Below are 19,777 nucleotides of genomic sequence, written 5' to 3' on the forward strand. Positions count from 1 at the left end.
ATTGATGTTTCCTAATTTTTAATCATTTTGCGGTTTGTGTGATCTGAGACTTGAGGAAATTTGATAATAATAACACCTTGCATTCCACTATTAAAAATGCCATCTCCGAGGTCACATGTGACCGACCACCTACTCCCCAAACTCAAAGTACCTTCCCATCCTCTGTCAGTTGATGGTTGAAAAGGACAAAAGAACCAAAGTAAACCAGCTGAAGCAAACACTGGAGAGTCTGAAAGAGGGGACATCAGGCATGGCTGGTTCCAGGAGCACCAACGGTGTCATGAGAACCCAGTTCCTCTCCATCTCTCCTTCCTGTTCTCTGTGTTGGCTCTGTTCACAGGACTAGTCCCTTGTTGTCTTTTACTCCCTCCAGGATTCAAGTCCAGCAGGAAAGAGAAAGCCCCTCATCTGCTCAACCTAACACAAGTTAGGATCAGCTCTCACTGAGCACAGGTAGTCTTCTTGGGACCCGTGTCATCCCCGAACACATCACCGTGGCCGTGAGGACTTCCTGCTGTGATTGGAAGTGCTTAGATAAGCAGATCAGTCCCAGAGCCGGAGGTCCCATCAGTTCCACCCAGGCGAGTGTTCTGAGAATGCACGGGGAGGATTTCCTGCTAAAGAAACTCCAGTGACTGTTGGCAGAACGAGGAAGAGAATAGACGATGCAGCAGCATGCGTCCACCACGCTCCCCACGCTTCCTGCGGCATTCGATCTCGGTGCTCTTGAAATCCCGCACTGCCGTCTTCCCCCACGCAGGGCTCCCCGAGCTCCCTTCTCTCTCACGGCTCCTCCTCTGTCTTCTCTTCATCCTTCTCACCTGGGAGGAAGGGGGTGGTCCACAGCTGTCCAACCCTATCCCCTCAGCTTGACCACGTGGAGGTCACACTCAACTTGCCATCACCTTCTTGGTGCCTTTATCCAGCTGTTCCCTCACCCAGAGCATCGTCCCTCTTCTCACCCCTCCTCTCTCCATGTCCACGTCCTCTGCGTCCTGCTTCAGATACCTCTTTGTGAATCTTCCATATCTAATTTCCTTCAAGGCAGAAATAAACTCCCCCTTTCCTCTAAACTCGTATCTTTAGCCTCTCTCGAAGGTAGAATTTTCTGGTTTCTTTATTGTTATCCATTGAAATATGTATGTGTGTCACTGTTGGCTCTTAGCTCCTTGACGACGAGAATGTCATTTATCTTTGTTCCTCACATAGTTAAGAATATTTAAAAGGAAATCCAGATCAAGTGGTTCTTCGGGGCGTGGGTATTTTCATTGCTGCTGGTGGTGTCTGTCTGTCTCCCTCCCTTCCTCTCTCTCTCTGCCTGTCTCTCTGCATTTTGGTACAGACACACTCTTCATAAAGGGAAGAAATGAGGTGGATTTCTTTCCCCAAAGTGCCTTTTCTTAGAAAGGAAAACAAACGTCCCTCGTCTTTAAAAGTGCCTCCAAGATTTTTCCCTTCCAATGACTGGAAGGGAAAAAATCTCGGTGTACATCCAGGGTCTGGACGTACACCTGGATTCAGGTCGGCGGAACTTTCAGGTCAGACCCCCGCTGACCTCTGCGCCCGCCCCAGCCTTTCGCGCAGGCCCAGCCCCCCGGGGGTGGAGCCGCTCCTCCCCCACCCCCTCGCAGCGGGTCCTTGATAAACCCGGAGCCCCGCCAGAGCGCCCGCCCCGTGCCGCCGGAAGGAGGGCGGCTCCGCAGCGTGTGCGCCCCTCGCCATGGCGGCGCCGTCGCGGCTCCTGATACGCGGTGGGCGCGTGGTCAACGACGACTCCTCGCAGGTGGCCGACGTGCTGGTGGAGGACGGTCTGGTGCGGGCGCTGGGGCGCGACCTGCTGCCGCCCGGGGACGCGCCGGCCGGGCTGCGGGTCCTAGACGCCGCCGGCAAGCTGGTCTTGCCCGGCGGCATCGACACGCACATGGAGTTCCCCTTCATGGGCTCGCGGTCCGTGGACGACTTCTACCAGGGCACCAAGGTACCCGCCTCGCCGCGCCCTGCACCCCGGGATGCCCGCCGAGTCCTCAGCCGCCTCTGAGGCTGCCCCCCGGGGTCTGGCCGGGCCGGCTCGCGCCGGCGTTGCGCGGGGGCCTGAGGGGGCGGGAGCGAGGCGCGGCGGCCTGAGGGGGCGGGAGCGAGGCGCCGGGGCCTGAGGGGGCGGGAGCGAGGCGCGGCGGCCTGAGGGGGCGGGAGCGAGCCGCGGCGGCCTGAGGGGGCGGGAGCGAGGCGCGGGGGCCTGAGGGGGCGGGAGCGAGCCGCGGCGGCCTGAGGCGGCGGGAACGAGGCGCGGCGGCCTGAGGGGGCGGGAGCGAGGCGCGGCGGCCTGAGGGGGCGGGAGCGAGCCGCGGCGGCCTGAGGGGGCGGGAGCGTGGCGCGGCGGCCTGAGGGGGCGGGAGCGAGGCGCGGGGGCCTGAGGGGGCGGGAGCGAGCCCCGGGGGCCTGAGGGGGCGGGAGCGAGCCGCGGAGACCCGAGCGGGGTCAAGGCGCCCACGCTGAGCTTCCTTCTTCTAGGTGGCCCTCCTCGGTGGCATCAGCCCGGCTTTGGCCAAGCCAAAGGAGCAACGGTTCCTTGCAAAGTGGAAGTATCGATACCCTTAAGGTCTAAAATGTCACTCACGGATGCGCGGGTTTTTCCTCGTGGGCCACGCCCTGGTGTGTGTGAAACAGATCGGGCTGTTTAGTGCAGGTACAGGCTGCAAACACTTTCAGAGCAGTTTTGAGGATATATCCGTTACCCAACCGATTTCTAACCGTTTTACTCTCCTTACACCTCTCTCCCTCCACGTTCCCCAGCCCTCTAGGATAGACCAGAATGTTTCACAGAAAAAAGAACCCTCTGACCCAGAGAGAGGGGTCTGGGGCAGGCTGCTGACGCCAACATTTGCAAAGCGTCCTCCTATTTACTAATTATCAACCTTTATCATTAGGCCAATGGTCAAAGTCGTTTGTAGGAAGGATCGTTATCTGTTTTGAAGAGTATTTATTTTTCTCTCTTGCTAAAACGTGAAATTTGCTAAATTTCATTGAATTTATGTTGACATTTAAAATACGTTTTTTTAGATATCCAAGCAATACACGATTATAGACAATTGGAAAAAAATAATAGGAAAGTAGAAAGAGGAAAAGTATTACCCATAATCTCCCAGTCAGTGACAACCCATGTTTTGGTGTATTGTCTTTATGGTTTTCATATGCTTTATTTTACATAATTGAGGTTGTATTGTGCATGTGTGTATGAATGTGTGTACCTGTATTACAAAAGTTTTGTAACCTGTTGTATTCAATTATAGTACAGGCACTTTCTGTTATCACAGACTCGTCATTCACTAAGTGCATTGCTGATGGCAGGGCATTCCATTGACACCCCCGTTTGCCAAGTGGGGACCTGCTGCTATGGCTGACCATCAGTCACCAGACCCACTAGCGTTATTCCCCCTCATTATTTCCCTTTCTCTGATCAGGGTTCCAGATGAAGCAGCCAAGAAGAGGGGTTAGAATGTTGCCAGGGCAGGACATTCCTTCTCATTCTCAAGTTTATCTGTGCATGCCCCAAGACCCTGGGAGGTGGTTCTTAGTTTTCTATCTGTTCTTGGCCATTCTGGGATTCCAGTGTGGAGAGATTTACGGTTCCATACTTAGAAGGCAGGTTTTTGTAGCATATATATATATATATATATATATATATATATATAGTCTGTTCTCACCATTTGAAAGAACTTACTCACCAGTTGATTCTGTAGGCGTTTCTGTACTTAAAGGTTGTCAAAACATTAAAGGAAAACATGTTTTTCATGAGCTTAGGATCACAAGCGGAAAATGATATGGTCCGAGATAAGGTCAAAGATTTAGCAAAGACTAAATTCACGTGGAACATTAAACAGTACTCACAAAAGGGCCAAGTTGCAAAAGTCTACTGCAAAATTGGTTGGTTGAATCCCAGGACATCCCCATCCCCCAAACAGATGAGGCTCCGTAAAATGGAACCAGCCAGGTAAATACAGATAAACATGAGCATTAAAGTACTGGCCTGAGTTCTGAAAGAAGGGCATTGTGGAGTTATTTTGTCCTCTTTTCTAGAGTCTTCACGATAATTCCCAAGGCAATGTTGATGGAGTTTCTGGTTTGGGGAAACAGGGACAAAGAAGTCTTTTGTAAATGCTCATCATACTATATACCAAACTTGAAAAACATCTTATGAATACTGTTAAGTAACATTTACTTTATCAAGTCCGTGCTATGTACTAGACACTGTGCTAAACTGTGCATTGTCTTCCAACAATCCCAGGTGCCATTGTCTACTCTTCGCAATTGAAGAAACTGAAACTTAAGTCACTTGCCCAAGGTCGCACACCTGGTAAGTGGTAGAGTGGCTCTTCAAATTCAGGACTGCCTGCCATCCCTAGAGCTCTTACCTACTAGGTTCTCTTCCTTTCTGAAATGATGATTGAAAAAAAGTCTAATGTTTAGATTCGTCAGAATGGCAGTAGGTAGATGAAAAAGCTGTAAATGTAAGGTGTGTGTTACTGTGAGAAGTCTTTTGTCAAAGACAGAGCAAAGTCATCTTTCAGAAATACACTAGCCCTTCTTTACCTTCCCGACACTGGAGGCAGTTAAGGTTGTCAAAATAAATACACATGTCATGGTGTGGGTTTGTGAGACATTTATACGTGCATTTATAGCCACATCATCCCTAAGGCTACAGAAATGGGTACCTTAAGTACAGAAAGCCATAAAGTAAGAACGATATATCATGCTTTCAGGAGATGGGCCCCCAAAGGTTAGACCAATAGCTGTGTGCTTCCTGCAAGCATAATGCTAATCATTTATAATATCTGACAAACAGAAGGGATACTATTTGTGGTGGTCTATGTATTGATCACTAGATTGTGATGGACCCCAGTTTTAAAAATGAAATATAGGTCAACCAAAGGTTACATATTTTGGAAATCTAATTCGTGTCAGAGGTAGGTTTAAAGCTTATAATTGATTTAGTTAATTACAGGTAAAAGCTTTCCATCTGATATAAGTAATGGAAATAGCGTTCTGCTTTAAAGAAATCATATTTCATTTTGTTGGTCTAGACTGGATGTACAGTGGTCTTGCAGTAATTCAGTATCCATCGTGAAAGACAGTGGGACTTTTTTATTCAAATGGGTATTGAAAATTAGATAAACTTGAAGGAAATACGACTTTGCTTTTACTACATCCTGTGATAAGAGAATGAATTAAAAGGACTTGGCCAGTCTTCAAATATACGTATTTGTATTCAGACATAGATACAGCTTGGCGTGGGTGGACTCACATTGAAAACCTGGCAGCATCAGTAGCTGGCAAAAGGATCTTTTTTTTTTTTTTTTTTTTTTAATTGAGAAAATGCAGAACACTTTTTTTTGTAAAGGACAAAAAGTCCTCAAAATTATCAAGAGAGAAAATTATACTTTGCTCTGGAACATTTTGGTAAAATGCCATGGAGGTGATTACTTATAATAAGGCAGTGGAAGGTACATGATTAAGCACATATTTATGGTTGTATTTATAGAGCTTCCTCACCTGGTAGAAGAGCTGTGATTCAGAGAGCTTGGTTACAAACCAAATCCCTTATTTTGTTTCTTGCTGGCGCTCCAGGATGGTTTTCAGAAGCTGTGCATGCTGACTGCATGACCTTGGGCAAGTCACTTCCTCTACTGGTGTTGTCAGCATTTCCGAATCTGTAAAACAAGGCAATAGTTAGAACATCTCGGATTAAATTTTTTTTCTAAGTAATGAAAAATACATATATTTATCATTCAGGAAAATGCTGGAGCATTATATTCGCTGATCATACATAGTTGAATGAAGACACTGCTTTTTTTTTTTTAAAAAAGGAAAATACAGAAGAGTATAAAGAAAAATAATATATAAATCATCTATAATTTCAGCATTTTGCTTTTAACATTTTCCTTTCAGATTTTTCTTTTTGGGGGCACATATAAACATTTTTCCTTCTACTAACTGGTGCGTACACTTTGGAATCAACCTTGTTCGTTAAACCTTTCCCCCACGGCCTTCACTGTTGTCAGAGAACGTGATTTCTGTGGCCTGTTGACATCTCCGAGGCTAAGTCCCAGATCTTTCTCTCTGGTCTTGTATCTCTTCCGCATCAGGCTTCCATTTCTGCCCATCGACAATGAATGTCCCACAGGCGCCTCAAACTTCAAGTGCTCGACCCATTTTTCATCCTCTGTTTCCCCAACTGTTAACAGCTCCACTCTCATCTTGTTCGTGTTGGACATTTTGGTGGTTTCCAGCTTTTTTTGGCTTGTGCATAACAATGTTGTGACGTAATTCATCACTCAGATTCCTGATGATTGACGGAGAAATCACCCCTCAGGGTGAAATGCCTGGGCCAGTGAGTGTTAGATCCATCCTAAAGGAGTCTAACATACATCCAAATTGCCTTTCAATTTATGCCCCCCTCACAGCAGTACATCCTAATTCCCATCTCACTGCATCCTAGCTAATTGTGGATATTGACTTTTTAAAAATCTATGCTAATTTAATAGGAAAAACATAGAATTTCGTAATGTTTTTAAACAAGCATTTCTTTAATTGCTTGCAAGGCTGAGCTTTGAACATTCTTGTGTTAATAACTTCCATGTTCCAGCTGTAAGAGTGTATAATTCTGTCATTTCCTTCAGTGGCTATTTACTGATTACAAAGTTAATCTTTGCACTAATCAGAGGAAGAAAATAAAACCACCTCAAAGATTAATTTGCAACCACTTGACATTAAATAGGGCTTTCGGCCTATTGAAGGTATTGTGTGTTAGGAATCCTTTCACTGAATTTTACAGAATCTGGGACTTGCCTTCTTTCAGTTTTCATACTTGAGTTTTGCAGGCTTTTCACTTCCACTGCTTGTTTTCTCCCTCATTTATCTGGACTGCATGCCTTCAGTGTCTGACAGGGGTAGTCAGGATTCAAGGTTTCCTTGACGTTGCTGTCGGGAAAGAAACATTTTTCCTCTAACCTCTTATGTTCAGTTTTTGGGGGCCCACAAATTAAACTGACAAAAGACAGATTCACAAGAGAAAAGACAGATTTTTAAAATTCATGTACATGCAGTGCAAGTTCACAGAAAAATGTGCTTCAAGGAGGCAGTTAGAATTTGGTGCTTCTATATCACCTTAACAAGGGAAGGGGAGGGGAAGAAGGGCACTTATGGAAAAGCAAATGACTTTTAGGAAAGACCAGTGGGTTCTTAGGGGAATAGATGGAGATACGATAGTTCATGACGAGGTCTATTTAGGTGCAGTGCAGGCTTCTAGTCTCAGGTGGTAAGAGTCATCTTCCTGGAAAGGCATTTATGACAATTCAGTTCTTTTGAAAAGCTCTGCTTTTAGGCAGCTAAGGGAGTTCAGGAAAAAAAGCCTATTCTCAAATGCCTTCAGCTCAAAATGATTTTTATGCCGCGGTGGCACATTCTGGACCTTGTCACTGCCGTCTAATATGGAATAACCTTAAGCTAAGGAATTTTCAAGTTGATAGTTATGTTCCGTGAATTCAGTCAACAAATAGTTCTTGGGAACCCACTACGAGCCAGGCATTATGGTTGGGGTTATAGAGATGAAAACTGTGGTCTTTGCTTGCAATGGCAGACAGACTGGAGGTATATGGGGTTCTAATTTATCTTGGCTTTAATAATAAATTATATACAGTGGACTTTTGGACTTGTAGACTTAACTTGGACAATTTGTGACTATTTTTGAGTGAACAATTTTTGATCTGGCATTTCCCCTTGTGTTTAGTAACCATTTATAATTGCTGGCATCGCTGGGCTGCATTTCCAATAGGTGAGCCTCAGCAACTCCCCAGAGCCTTCTCCTCAACACCGTTCTGTGCTTTTTCTCAGATGTCAAGTGACAGTTGAGGGAGGACACTGCAATTTTTCTGTTATGCTTCATTGCATCTAATAGAGGAATTTCATGTTATAGTGAGAGTCATGCGTTCCTGAGCCCTGAGGATCTGTTCACACGTAAAAGCTTAAAATAAAACAAACCATAATCTTTTTATAAAAACAGGAAATTATTGGAGGCATAGATATAGAAATAGGCTATAATTCTGTTTTGTTAAAAGTCCTCGTTAACGCTGATGAGGTAATGGGCTTGGGACAAAACTGAGCATTCAGCTTTCAAGTGTGCTCAGAGTCTACATTCTACAGTAACATTTTCATAGAAGGATTTCAGAAACCGCACAGCCAGGGCTAGCAATATTTTTGAGAAACAAAATTTCACATGAATATGCAACTTGCGCAGCTTTCCCACTTTGCTGTTGGAAAAGTGAACCATCTTAATTCTTCCATCTCATAATTTCTGGGAGACATTCATTGGCCTCTCTTCCTTTCTTCCTTAAACATTTAAAGAGTATTTATGTACTAGGCACTGTAACAGGCACAGGGCCTATGGAGATGAAACTACATCAGCTAAATCAGAATCTCTGGGGGGCAGGATAAAAGTTCCCTAGACCATGCCAGTGTGCAGCCAGGGTTAAGAGTCGCTGGACTAGGTAGAGAGGGGACAGGGAGAGAAGAGTATGGGTGACTTGTCTCTCCGAGGTGGAAAGGAACTCAGATCATGCAGGGCTTTATGGGCTGTGTAATAATTGTTTTCTTCATCGTGAGAGCAGAGGGAAGTCAATAACAGATTGGAAGTGGCCCAGACTAACTGGTCTAGTCTAGTCAGAAGATGAGGGTGGCACAGGGCAACGGAGGTGCAGACGCAGGAAGTATGGAGACTCATGGAGTATGTAGGGGAAGGGATAGGTTGCTGATGGATTGGATTTGGGGATGTAAGGAAGGGAACAGGTAGACGTCAAGGGTGCCTCTTGAGTCTGTGGTTTGCACAGTGGGATGGGTGATGGTGTGATGAATATTTCACATTTGGGGAGGCAAGGAGTGTGGAGAGGCACTGTGGAGGACATCTTTACAAAGCTGGATATGCTTCTAGAGTTGGAACGTAAACTGGGATCATGAAGTTTGTTCTCATAAGTCTTAGTGACTATGAGAAGTCTGAAAATTCAGCCACGTGTTTTTCTCCCTAAGACTCAAATGTACTGTTGGATTTCTTTTTGTTTTATTTGGGTCGAGCAGGTCCTCTGATAAATTTTAGGGAAACAAAGTCACTTGTTCTAGGATGAGCTTAGAAATGAAAATTCAGTGACCCCATAAAAGGAAAGAAAATCCTTGGGATGCTTTCAATAATGATTTACAACCTAATACAGTCTTAAATAAAGTCTTGTGTTCTGTCATATTATGACCCCACTGTTGGTTAAGAGTTTATCCCAATTTATGTTCTATCACGTTTTCACGTAAGACAGCACATGCTCTTTTCCCCTCAAGACAAGGTTTTAGACAAATTGGAAGGTTTTCAAGGGAGAACAGCCAAAGTAATTAGGAGCTGAAAGAACTGATTTATGAGCCAAGATTAGAAAAGGCAAAGGCATTTTGTTTGGCTACCTGACAAATAAAGGAGAAGTCAATCAGCAATAAATACAAAGGAAACAATTAGGTTTTATATAAAAATATGAAAGAAATTTTCACCCTTTACTGGTTCTCCCTCCCCTAAACTCTCTTCATTCTTCAAATGTTGATCCTGGTGAACATTTTGTGAAGTGAATCTAGACGCATCTGATGTTAAAAGCAATTCAATGAATACTGAAAATATCCAAGGTGAGCTAGGAATGAGATGTTCTGCTGAGTTGGTTTGCTGGATAAAGTTAATTATCCCATGGCTAACAAGTGTGTGGAGGCCAAGAAGCACTGATATGGGCCTTTCCTTGTAACTCTTCTAGGGGCGCATTATTTCAATGGCAGGTGTCGCAGTGATGAACATCACATGAGCTTAATGAAGTTGCGTCTCATTTGTGAATTTACAATTTATAATTTGATGGGACTTGTTTTGTTTTGGTATGGCTTTGGGTTTCCTAAATGCTTGATTCATTTTACCAACCTATGCCTTTCTCCAAGTAATGATTCACTGATGACCTGGGGCAACAGGCTGGAAGTCAGATCACACTAAATGGAAGATGGGATAAGGGGGAATGGCCTGCATAGGGTTGAGGCCCAGAGTAGGCTGAATGTAAGACCTCCTGCTCAAAGCTGTATCCTCCTCCATGTTCCCAATGAGGATTTACCAGCTGTGAGACCCTGGAGAGTCATTTGACCTCTCTGAGCCTCATTATCGTCAACTGTAGAATAAGAAAAGCAATTTCTACCTCTCAGGACTGTAGCAAGGCTTCGTTCAATGAGCTAACGTGTGTAAGATGCTTAACCCAGGACTGGGCATTTGAACAAGCTCTTCTTTCAAGAGGCAGATACTTCCCGGGAGGGGCAGGTCTCCTTCACAGCTCCTGGTGTCCCCTCTAATTGGGATTATAGAACTGCAGCTCTGGCACGTGGCTCCCTGGATCCAGTGGAAAGAAGGCAACGTTTCAGATCTTGAAATAATAGGGATTTGAGATAACTTTGGGCAGCCAAGGGACCCTGGATAACCAGAGAGAACGGAAGAGGCAGGAGGAAGAAAGAGGTTCCAAGGAGGCTGGGGCGCTGACTGTCCGGCCACTGTTTGCCAGGTCCCAGGGTAGCAGCCAGGATCCCTGCGGCAGGTGGATGGATAAAGCCCCAGGGGTTTGGAAAAAGACAGGTTCCGTTTTCAATCCATTGCCTAGGATTGGCCCAGGCTGTCCTGTCCCAGGCACTATAGTTTTTCTAGATCTGTTCCCATTTTGAGGGTGAGGAGAAGGAGGAAATTAGGGAGGAGAAACAGAACAAGAAGAAACCAAAGAAGACAAGTGGTTGCTCCTTTACTGTTCATTAGGGAGATAGAGCATTTGTGATAAATCCTTATTTATGGGCTTTTAAATGATAGCCCCAGGAATTTCAATTTGCTGTAGTTTAAAAAGAAAAAAAAAAAGTGGCCATTTGACCATCACATCTTCAGTCTCATAAGAGGCCCATCGAAGTTGAACTACTTAATTTATATGGCATATGCATGCATACCTGGATTTGTATCACATATATGTAAAATCTTTATTTTTTTCTTCTTTTGAAAGTTAGGCTTTGTTATAGAAAATGTAGCAACTACTGAAAATAAAATTGAACTAGAGGAAAATTAAAAGGATCTGTAGTCACTCCACCCAGAAACAGCCACTGGCTCAGACCTGTTTTGTTTTCTTGCTAAGGGTTGGTATGTTCTGGAGCATGTTGCCATGGCGTCTCTGTCTCTCTGGTTATTTCCCCTGACCTTGGGACCCCTCTGGCCTCCTCTGCAAGGTGACTGCCACATCTTTCTCCTGCGTTTGAGTGCTCTTGTGCTCGGGGCTGCGTTTCTCTGTCTGCAAACACACAGAGTGGACATGTGCCTGAGCACCTCATGCTCAGGGTGCTCTCCGCAGAATTCATGCTCCCTCCAAAGACCAGATCGGCTGCCCTCCTCTGTCCCCTCATCTGCCACCTCTCAGTCACTCCAGCCAAAATCAGCTCCTGGACTCCCGTCACCCCCGCAGCCAGCCAGCCACTGCCTTGCCCTCTGGGAACCATTGCTTCACACATCCCAGTCATCTTTTTTTAAAGTACAGTTGGTTTAGAGTAGTATGTTGGTTTCAGGTGTACAGCATAGTGAGTCAGTGTTTTTGCAGATTATACGCCATTATAGGCTATTACAAGATAATGGGTATAATTCCCTGTCCTGTACAGTATATCCTTGTTGCTTATCTGTTCTATACATAGTTGTTTGTATCTCTTAATCCCATACTTCTTATTTGTCCCTCCCCATCTTCCTTCTCTCCTTTGATAACCACAAGTTTGTGTTCTCTATCTGTGAGTCTGTTTCTCTTTTGCATGTAGATTCTGCCCTTTACCACTTTTCTGCTGATGCTTCCTCACGGACCCTTTTCTCAGAGTTTCTCCCCTGCTGTCAACTGTTACTGAAAGCACTGGCTCTGGAGCCCAATGACCTGCGTCCAATCTTGCCTTTGTTACTCTCTAGCTGTGAGATGTGGGGAGTTATTTCATGGTGCTGTTCTCAGTTTCCTCAACCCTGAAAAGGGGTTAACAATACGACCTGCTGCAGAGCTGATGAGATGGTTAAAACACTTAGGACATCAGAATAGTTCCTGGCACATAATAAGCACTCACTACAAGTTAGATACTATTATCCTTATCGGCAACTGCACATTTATGTCCTAATGCTAATTCAAATCCCAGCTTCCTCTGATCTGTTTCCTTCCTCTGAATTCCCAGGAGTCTTTTCCTCTTCTAGGGAGCTTAGCAATTTTAACTTCCCTTTAGCAATTCCTATACCACATTTACTATGGAAGTGTACTTGCTACCTATTATTACCATCTGATTATTTGATTATAATTGTTTGTGCATGTTTCTGTCTCCCCCTCTAGACGGTCTGATTATTTGTGTGTGTCTGATTATTAGTGTGTCACATGGTGCAGTGACCAGGTGAACCACTGGGGGGTCCAGTTTCTTCCATTTAGTCCCTTAGTCCTTGCTCTGTACAAGATCAAGAAATGGGCAGATCAAGAAATGGACAGTGTCAAAACACAAGAAACTGGTGATGTTGGTTGCTTCCTGGAAGTCAGAATTGGAGGGAAGACTTTTCATTGCATTGTGTGTAACAGCCCACTCACTCCCTGTAATGGCTTACTTGGGTAGACATTTTTTTGGTAATAATTTTATGAAGATGTAATTGATATACAATACCAGTTAGCCATTTAGAGTGTACAGTTTAATGTTCTTTAGTATATTCACAGAGCTGTGCAACCATCACCACAATCAATTTTAGAACATTTTTATCTCCCCAGAAAGAAGCCCATACCCTTTAGCTATCACCCCAACTTTCCCCAACCCCCCTGGCTCCAGGCAACCACTATTCTACTTACTGTCTATGGATTTATCTCTTCTGGACATTTCATATAAATGGAATCATATGATATGTGATCTTTTGTGACTAGATTCTTTCACTTAGCATCATATTTTCAAGGTTCATTCAAGTTGTAGCAAGTGAATCAGAACCTCATTCCTTTTTATGGCCAAATAATATTCCATTGTATGAATATACCACATTTTGTTTATCCATTCATCAGTAGATGGGCATTTGGGTTGTTTCCACTTTTTGATTATTATGGATAATGCTGCTCTGAATATTTGTGTACAAGTTTTTGTGTGGACATGTTTTCATTTCTTTTGGGTATATACTTAGGAGTGGAATTGATGGGTCATATGGTAACTCTCTGAGGAACTGCCAAACTCTTTTCCAAAGTGGCTGCATCATTTTATTTATATTTCTACCAGCACTGTATCTAGTTTCCCCACATCCTGCATGTGATAGACATTTAATATGGAAAGAATTGCTCTTTAAGCTTGATTTTCTAGTTCAGTAGACACTAAAAAAGTACTTTCTTCCAACACTTTAATTAACAGCACTTTCTATTAGAAAAATGCCCTTCAGCCTCAAGGGATATCTGTCAGAAGACATTTTAGAAGGAAGAAGGTGAGAAGGTTAATCTGCATTCGAATAAAAATATAGAGCCTAAGGGATTTTTTCTGGTATTGTCATTATACCAATAGGGATTTCTTAAGAAATGCAAATATGCATTGTTTTGCCATGCATAAGGCAATTGTTATCGAAAGATAAAGTACAGGATCCTGTATAAATAGTGAGATTTCTGAGAGCAAAAAGAGTTGGAGTGGGACCAAGTGACTTAAGGACAAATAAAAATCCATTGAAGTAAGCAAGAACAAGGAGCTAGAAAATAGAGCTCATGTAGCAGCTGGGACCTTGGGAGCACTCGGCATGTCTGGGGGCCTGTGAGTGGGGGGGAAGGTGACAGGGGTGCAGACCTGGGAGGGAAGCTGGTGGCACTCCCTTCTTTGTTGTAACATGACCATGTTTCTGGTGGTGAGATGAGTCAATGTATGAAAAGTGGGGAAATGCCTGATTCTAAAGCAGTGGTGCAAAGGCTCATCACTCATTGTGGGCTGAAGCTTATGAAGCACTTACCGTGAGTCAAACACGGTATTAAGCACTTTATATACGTCACCCCAGTTTAATCCTCCCAACAACCCTATGGTTCAGGTACAATTATTGTCCTCACTTTACAGGTTAGGAATCAAAGGCACACAGAGGTTAAGAAATTGCTGTCTACACTCCCACGTTCATTGCAGGATTATTCACAATAGTCAAGATATAAATAAATTAACGTGTCCATCTGTGAATGAGTGGATAAAGGAAATATGGTGTATGTGTACAATGGAATATTATCCAGAAAGAGGGAAATCCTGCCATTTGTGACAAAGTGGATGGACCTTGAGGACATTGTGCTAAGTGAAATAAGGCAGACAGAGAAACCCAAATATTACATGATCTCACTTATATGTGAAATCTAAAAAAACCAAACTCAGAGAAACCAAGAGTAGAATGGTGGTTGCCAGGGGCTGGGGACGGGGCGCATGGGGGGAATGGGGAGCTGTTGATCAAAGGACACAGACTTCCAGTTATAAGGTGAATAAGTTCTGGGGATCAAATGTGCAGAATGTACAGAACAATACTGTACAAGGAAAGAAGGAAGGAACGAATTAAGGAAGGAAGGGAAGGAGGAAGGACGGAAGGAAGGAAGGAAGGAAGGAGGGAAGGAAGTGGTTAAGGAATTGCTCAGAGTACCATAGCTGATAAGTGCTGAATCTGAGCTGTGCCCTGGAACCAATAAGCCTCTTTGGTCGGTGCCCTTAACCAGTGCACTAGTATATCCCTGCCTATGTTTTTTTTTTTCACCTACATTGTCTGAACACAGCAGTTAAAACCACATTTAACCATCTTTTAATCTTAGTTTAAATAAAATCAAAGCCAGTAATTAGTCAAAGACGTGATTTAATAACTTAATAGTTTTTAATCCAGTTGTAATGTAACATAGTGTAACATGCCAGGGAAAATAGAAGCTTCGAGGCAGATCGCGCAGGGCCTTGTAGATCATGTTAAAAAGATTAAACGCTATTCCAGAGGCAGTGAGAAGCATTCAGTTTTAAGTCTTGGAGTCAAGGGGCCCCATCTGTGCTTTGGAATTTCCCCCTAATTGCAAAAAGGGGTTTGCATTGGAGGAAGTAAGAGCAAAATTGGGGACATAAAGATCAAGCTGAGGGGTGACACTAAGACCAGAGCATTGGAGATGGATTAGAGGGGACAGCTGAGAATTAAGGAGTCACCAGTTGGTTGTGGAGAATGAAGGCGAGGTGGGAATCACGTGAGTCTCCCAGGATTCTGTGTGGAACACAGTGTAGTTAGAGATACAGTTCACCAAGATTGATTCTAATGAAATGGATTGTACAATGATGTTTTCTTGAGAAGAAAAATGTTTGAATCGTCTCTGTTTTTCCATTTTGGTTTTTCTTTACAGCCTTCACTATTTTCTTTGGTCAAAGCCATTTTCATTTCATCAGACGTGTCATTCTTTTTGCAGAAGCAATTCCAGCTCTTTGAATACTTCAAACTTTAATTTATGGGACATCTATTCATGTCTCTCTAGATCTTTTAAACAGGCAGCATCTTTGTGCAATTTCCTGGACCCATCAAGTTTGCCCGAGTGCTTGCAAATGCATGTTGTTCAAGGAGATAAATGACTCAACTAGAAAACTGTTGGCTAACCTGTTGAAACTCTCTTGTGATTCCAGGCTGCCCTGGCAGGAGGCACCACCATGATCCTTGATTTCGCCATTCCTCACAAAGGCCACTCCCTCATCGAGGCCTTCGAGACCTGGCGAAGCTGGGCTGATCCCAAAGTCTGCTGTGACTACAGCCTTCATGTGGCGGTGACATGGTGGAGTGAGCAGGTGAACCACTGGGGGGTCCAGTTTCTTCCATTTAGCCCTTTAGTCCTTGCTCTGTGCAAAGATCAAGGAACAGGCAATGTCAAAACATAAGAAGCTGGTGATGTTGGTTGCTTCCTGGAGGTCAGAATTGGAGGGAAGACTTTTCATTGCATACTCTTTTGTACTGTTTGAATTTTGAATCATGTGAGGTATTATCAATTTAGAAAACTAAAAAAAATTTTAAAGCATATGAAGGTGGTAGGATAAATCCCTTATACTCATTCACAAAAGACTTTCCTAATATTTAACTCATGAATTGTAAATACTTTAAATGTAATTTTTAAAAGTACTGGACTTCTCAACTTCAACAATACAGGACGCTTTTAAGCAGTCTTTTCCCACAGATCAGAACTTTAGTTAGAAATGTTTTTAATATCTGGGAAAAAACCAAGGAAGCGACAGACTGGGAATGTGTTCAAGGCCTTCTCCCAGCTGTGCACTAACCTGGTGCTCTGCGAACATCAACACCTGGTCAAAGCATTTCAAAACAGAGCTTACACAACCTTCCGTATCTGCTAATTATTTAGGTCATGGCAGAAATGATAACATGATTCAGACAGAAAAGACAGTTTTGAGAGATGTTAAAATATGTTTATTTTTTTTCCCGTGAAAACATGTATGTGTACTTTGGAAGAAACTTTTACTTGTGGTTTAAATCAATAACATGTTTTTCCACATTGAACTTAATTCAGAACTCGTTTTGCCAGAAAGGGCTCACGGGATGACTTTATTTGAAGTTACCATGTAACTTATGTCCCTCCTTCCTTCCCAAATTTGGACTGTAGACACCAAGTTAATATAAAACAAGTAATCAGTCTTTAACAGATAGTTCAGCAAACATACTAGCAAGGTTTATAGTCCAGAGAAAAAGTTAATTTTTCCCCAGAAACGCCATTCTAACTGAGGCATCTTATCTCTTTCGTGCTTTTAGGGTCTTCCTACCTTCCTACCTTCCTTCTTCCCTCCCTCCCTCCCATCCTTCCTCTCTATCTCCCTTCCTTCTTTCCCTTCTCGCTTCCTCCTTTCCTCCCTCTCTTGTTTTATAAGATAGAGCAAAGGTGAAGATGTTTGCCCTTACCAGCGTTTCTCACACTTTAATATGCAAATGATTACCTGGTGAATATTGTTAAAGCACAGATTATGTTCAGTAAGTGTATTAGTTTGCTAGGGCCGCTGTAACAAAGAACTACAAATTGGGTGGCTGAAACAACAGAAGTGTACTGTCTCACAGTTCCGGAGGCTAAAAGTCTGAGATCAAGGTGTTGGCCGTGTTGGTTCCTTCTGAGGGCTGTGAGGAAGAATCTCTTTCATGCCTCTCACCAGCTTCTGGTGGTTTCCTGACAATCTCTGGTATTGTTTGATTTGTAGGAGCATCACCTGAATTTCTGCCATCATCTTTACATGATGTTGTGTGTGTGTGTGTGTGTGTGTGTGTGTCTAAATTTCCCCTTTTACTAAAGACACCAATCTTATTGGATTGTGGTCCACCCTGCTGACCTCATCTTTTTTTTTTTTTTTTTTTTAATTTATTTATTTTTATTTATTTTTGGGTGTGTTGGGTCTCCGTTTCTGTGCGAGGACTTTCTCTAGTTGCGGCGAGTGGGGGCCACTCTTCATCGCGGTGCGCGGGCCTCTCACTGTCGCGGCCTCTCTTGTTGCGGGGCACAGGCTCCAGACGCACAGGCTCAGTAATTGTGGCTCACGGGCCCAGTTGCTCCGTGGCATGTGGGATCTTCCCAGACCAGGGCACGAACCCGTGTCCCCTGCATTGGCAGGCAGATTCTCAACCACTGTGCCACCAGAGAAGCCCTGACCTCATCTTAATTAATTACATCTGCAATGCCCCTATTTCCAAATGTTGACCTGAAACAAATAGACTGCTGGGTATTTCTCCAGCAAAGATGGGTTTATTTGGGATCAGCAGAGAATTGCAGTTCAGGGTCTGCAAGCTTGGCCAGCCACGTGCAAGTCCCCGCAGGGCAAGGGAAGGAGCAGGCTTTCATAGAGGGGGAAAGGAAGCTGGGAGGGCTGTAGTAAACAAAGAGCCCGTGACTTTTCATTGGCTGAGCCCTTGCTAAGAAAGGAGTCTTTTTTTTTTTTTTTTTCCCCTGTGTTGATATGCAGGTGTGAGAGCTCCCCCTTCTGGTCTCCCGACATCCGCTTAATTGAGGTTTCTATTTATTAATTTTTTACACAAGTGAGGTCACATTTGGTACTGGGGGTTAGGACTTCAACATATGAATCTGGGGGGACACAGTCAACCCATAGCAGTAGGTCTGGGGCAGGGCCTGAGATTCTGCATTTCTAACAAGCTCCCAGGTGGTGCTGATGGTGCGAGAGCAATACAGTATAGTGAGACTTACCCATGGGTATGGATGTGGATGACAGGGACGTTTAACGAGGTCACCTTCAGAAAGGCTCTTCTACTCAGGGAGTAATAGGTATTTCATCTGAGCAATGCAGATTATAATTCCCTTTGGGAACCCCATCGTGTGAATATTCCAACAATGTTTAAAGCATTTTTTTTCTGACTATAAAAAATAAGAGACTCATGGTAGAAAATATGAACTTGAAGCTTAAAAAAATGAGGCACACTATCCCAAGTCCTACCTTTGCTGTTGTCACTTAATGTACCTTGGAACCCATTCCATCATTTCAGTGATGACCACTCTCAACATTTTGGTGTTTGCCGTTCCTTTTCATGCATTTATTCATCCAACAAAAAGCTATTGAGTGGCCACTATGGACCAGGCACTCTTCTAGGATATAGCAAGGGACAAACTGTACAAAGGCCCTGCTCTTATGGGGTGGAAATTCTAGAGGAGGAGGCAGGCCATCAACAAGTAACTATATTATATGCCAGGTGATAAAGCGCCATGGAGGAAAGTAAGGAAAATTAGTAAAGGAATAAATAGTGATGGAAGTGAGTAACTTAATATGTGATATTGTCATTTTTAAAACGTTACTGATTCAGTAGGGAAAAGTTGCGTTGTTTTAAAAAATAAATTAATTTATTTATTTATGGCTGCGTCGGGTCTTCGTTGCTGCACGCGGGCTTTCTCTACTTCTGGCGAGCAGGGGCTACTCTTCATTGCTGTCTGTGGGCTTCTCATTGCAGTGGCTTCTCCTGTTGTGGAGCACGGACTCTAGGCACGCGGGCTTCGGTAGTTGTGGCACGCAGGCTCAGTAGTTGTGGCTCACGAGCTCTAGAGCACAGGCTCAGCAGTTGTGGTGCACCTGCTTAGTTGCTCCGCGGCACGTGGGATCTTCCCGGATCGAACCCATGTCCCCTGCATTGGCAGGCGGATTCCTAACCACTGTGCCACCAGGGAAGTCCCTATTTTGTACTTTTTAATCAGTAGGAAGGTTAACATTTTTTCCATGTTTATTAGTCATTTGTATATACTGTTTGAGATTTCACCATACAACATAATTTCCATTTCTCTAGCTCATGAGTTGCCATTAGAGATGTTAGCCAAGTGCACAAAGCAATTCTTCGTAACCTTTTCCTAGATTTGGAATGAAAATAAGCATCCATGTTTAGAGTACTTCCTGAGAACCAACCACAGTACTAGATATATCACACTTTGTTTACCCATTTATCAAATGATGTTTTTTTGAGTTATTTCTCCTTTCTGACTATTAAGAATAATGCTACTATAAACATTCATGTACAAGTTTTTGGGTATATACCTAGGAGTAGAATTTCTGGGTCATAGGGTAACTCTCTTTAACTTTTGAGGCACTGCCAAACCACTTCCCACTGTAACTGTACATTTCATTCCTACCAGCAATGTATGAGGGTTTCAATTTCTCCACATCCTTGCAATGTGAAAATATAATACAGCAAAGAGTCATATTGCTTCCA

At 43.7% G+C, this 19,777-nt stretch overlaps 1 protein-coding gene across 1 annotated transcript; it reads left to right on the forward strand.

The window, feature by feature from the left end:
• Positions 1-750: 750 nt before the first annotated feature.
• On the forward strand, positions 751-16,154 carry LOC309665268 (dihydropyrimidinase-like). Its single transcript, XM_082478902.1, has 2 exons — positions 751-1,978; positions 15,712-16,154. Exons 1-2 carry the CDS (start codon positions 1,721-1,723, stop codon positions 15,958-15,960), a joined length of 507 nt encoding a protein of 168 aa, XP_082335028.1. The 5' UTR covers positions 751-1,720; the 3' UTR covers positions 15,961-16,154.
• The last annotated feature ends 3,623 nt before the right edge of the window (positions 16,155-19,777 follow it).

Source organism: Balaenoptera physalus (assembly GCF_965194825.1).
Source record: "Balaenoptera physalus genome assembly, contig: SUPER_7_unloc_2, whole genome shotgun sequence".
NCBI classification, from domain to species: Eukaryota; Metazoa; Chordata; class Mammalia; order Artiodactyla; family Balaenopteridae; genus Balaenoptera; species Balaenoptera physalus.

Coding starts and splice junctions, on each gene's coding strand:
- LOC309665268 (XM_082478902.1), top strand. CDS start 1,721: ATGGCGGCGCCGTCGCGGCTCCTGATACGCGGTGGGCGCGTGGTCAAC. Junction 1,979..15,711: donor ACTTCTACCAGGGCACCAAG/GTACCCGCCTCG, acceptor TTGTGATTCCAG/GCTGCCCTGGCAGGAGGCAC.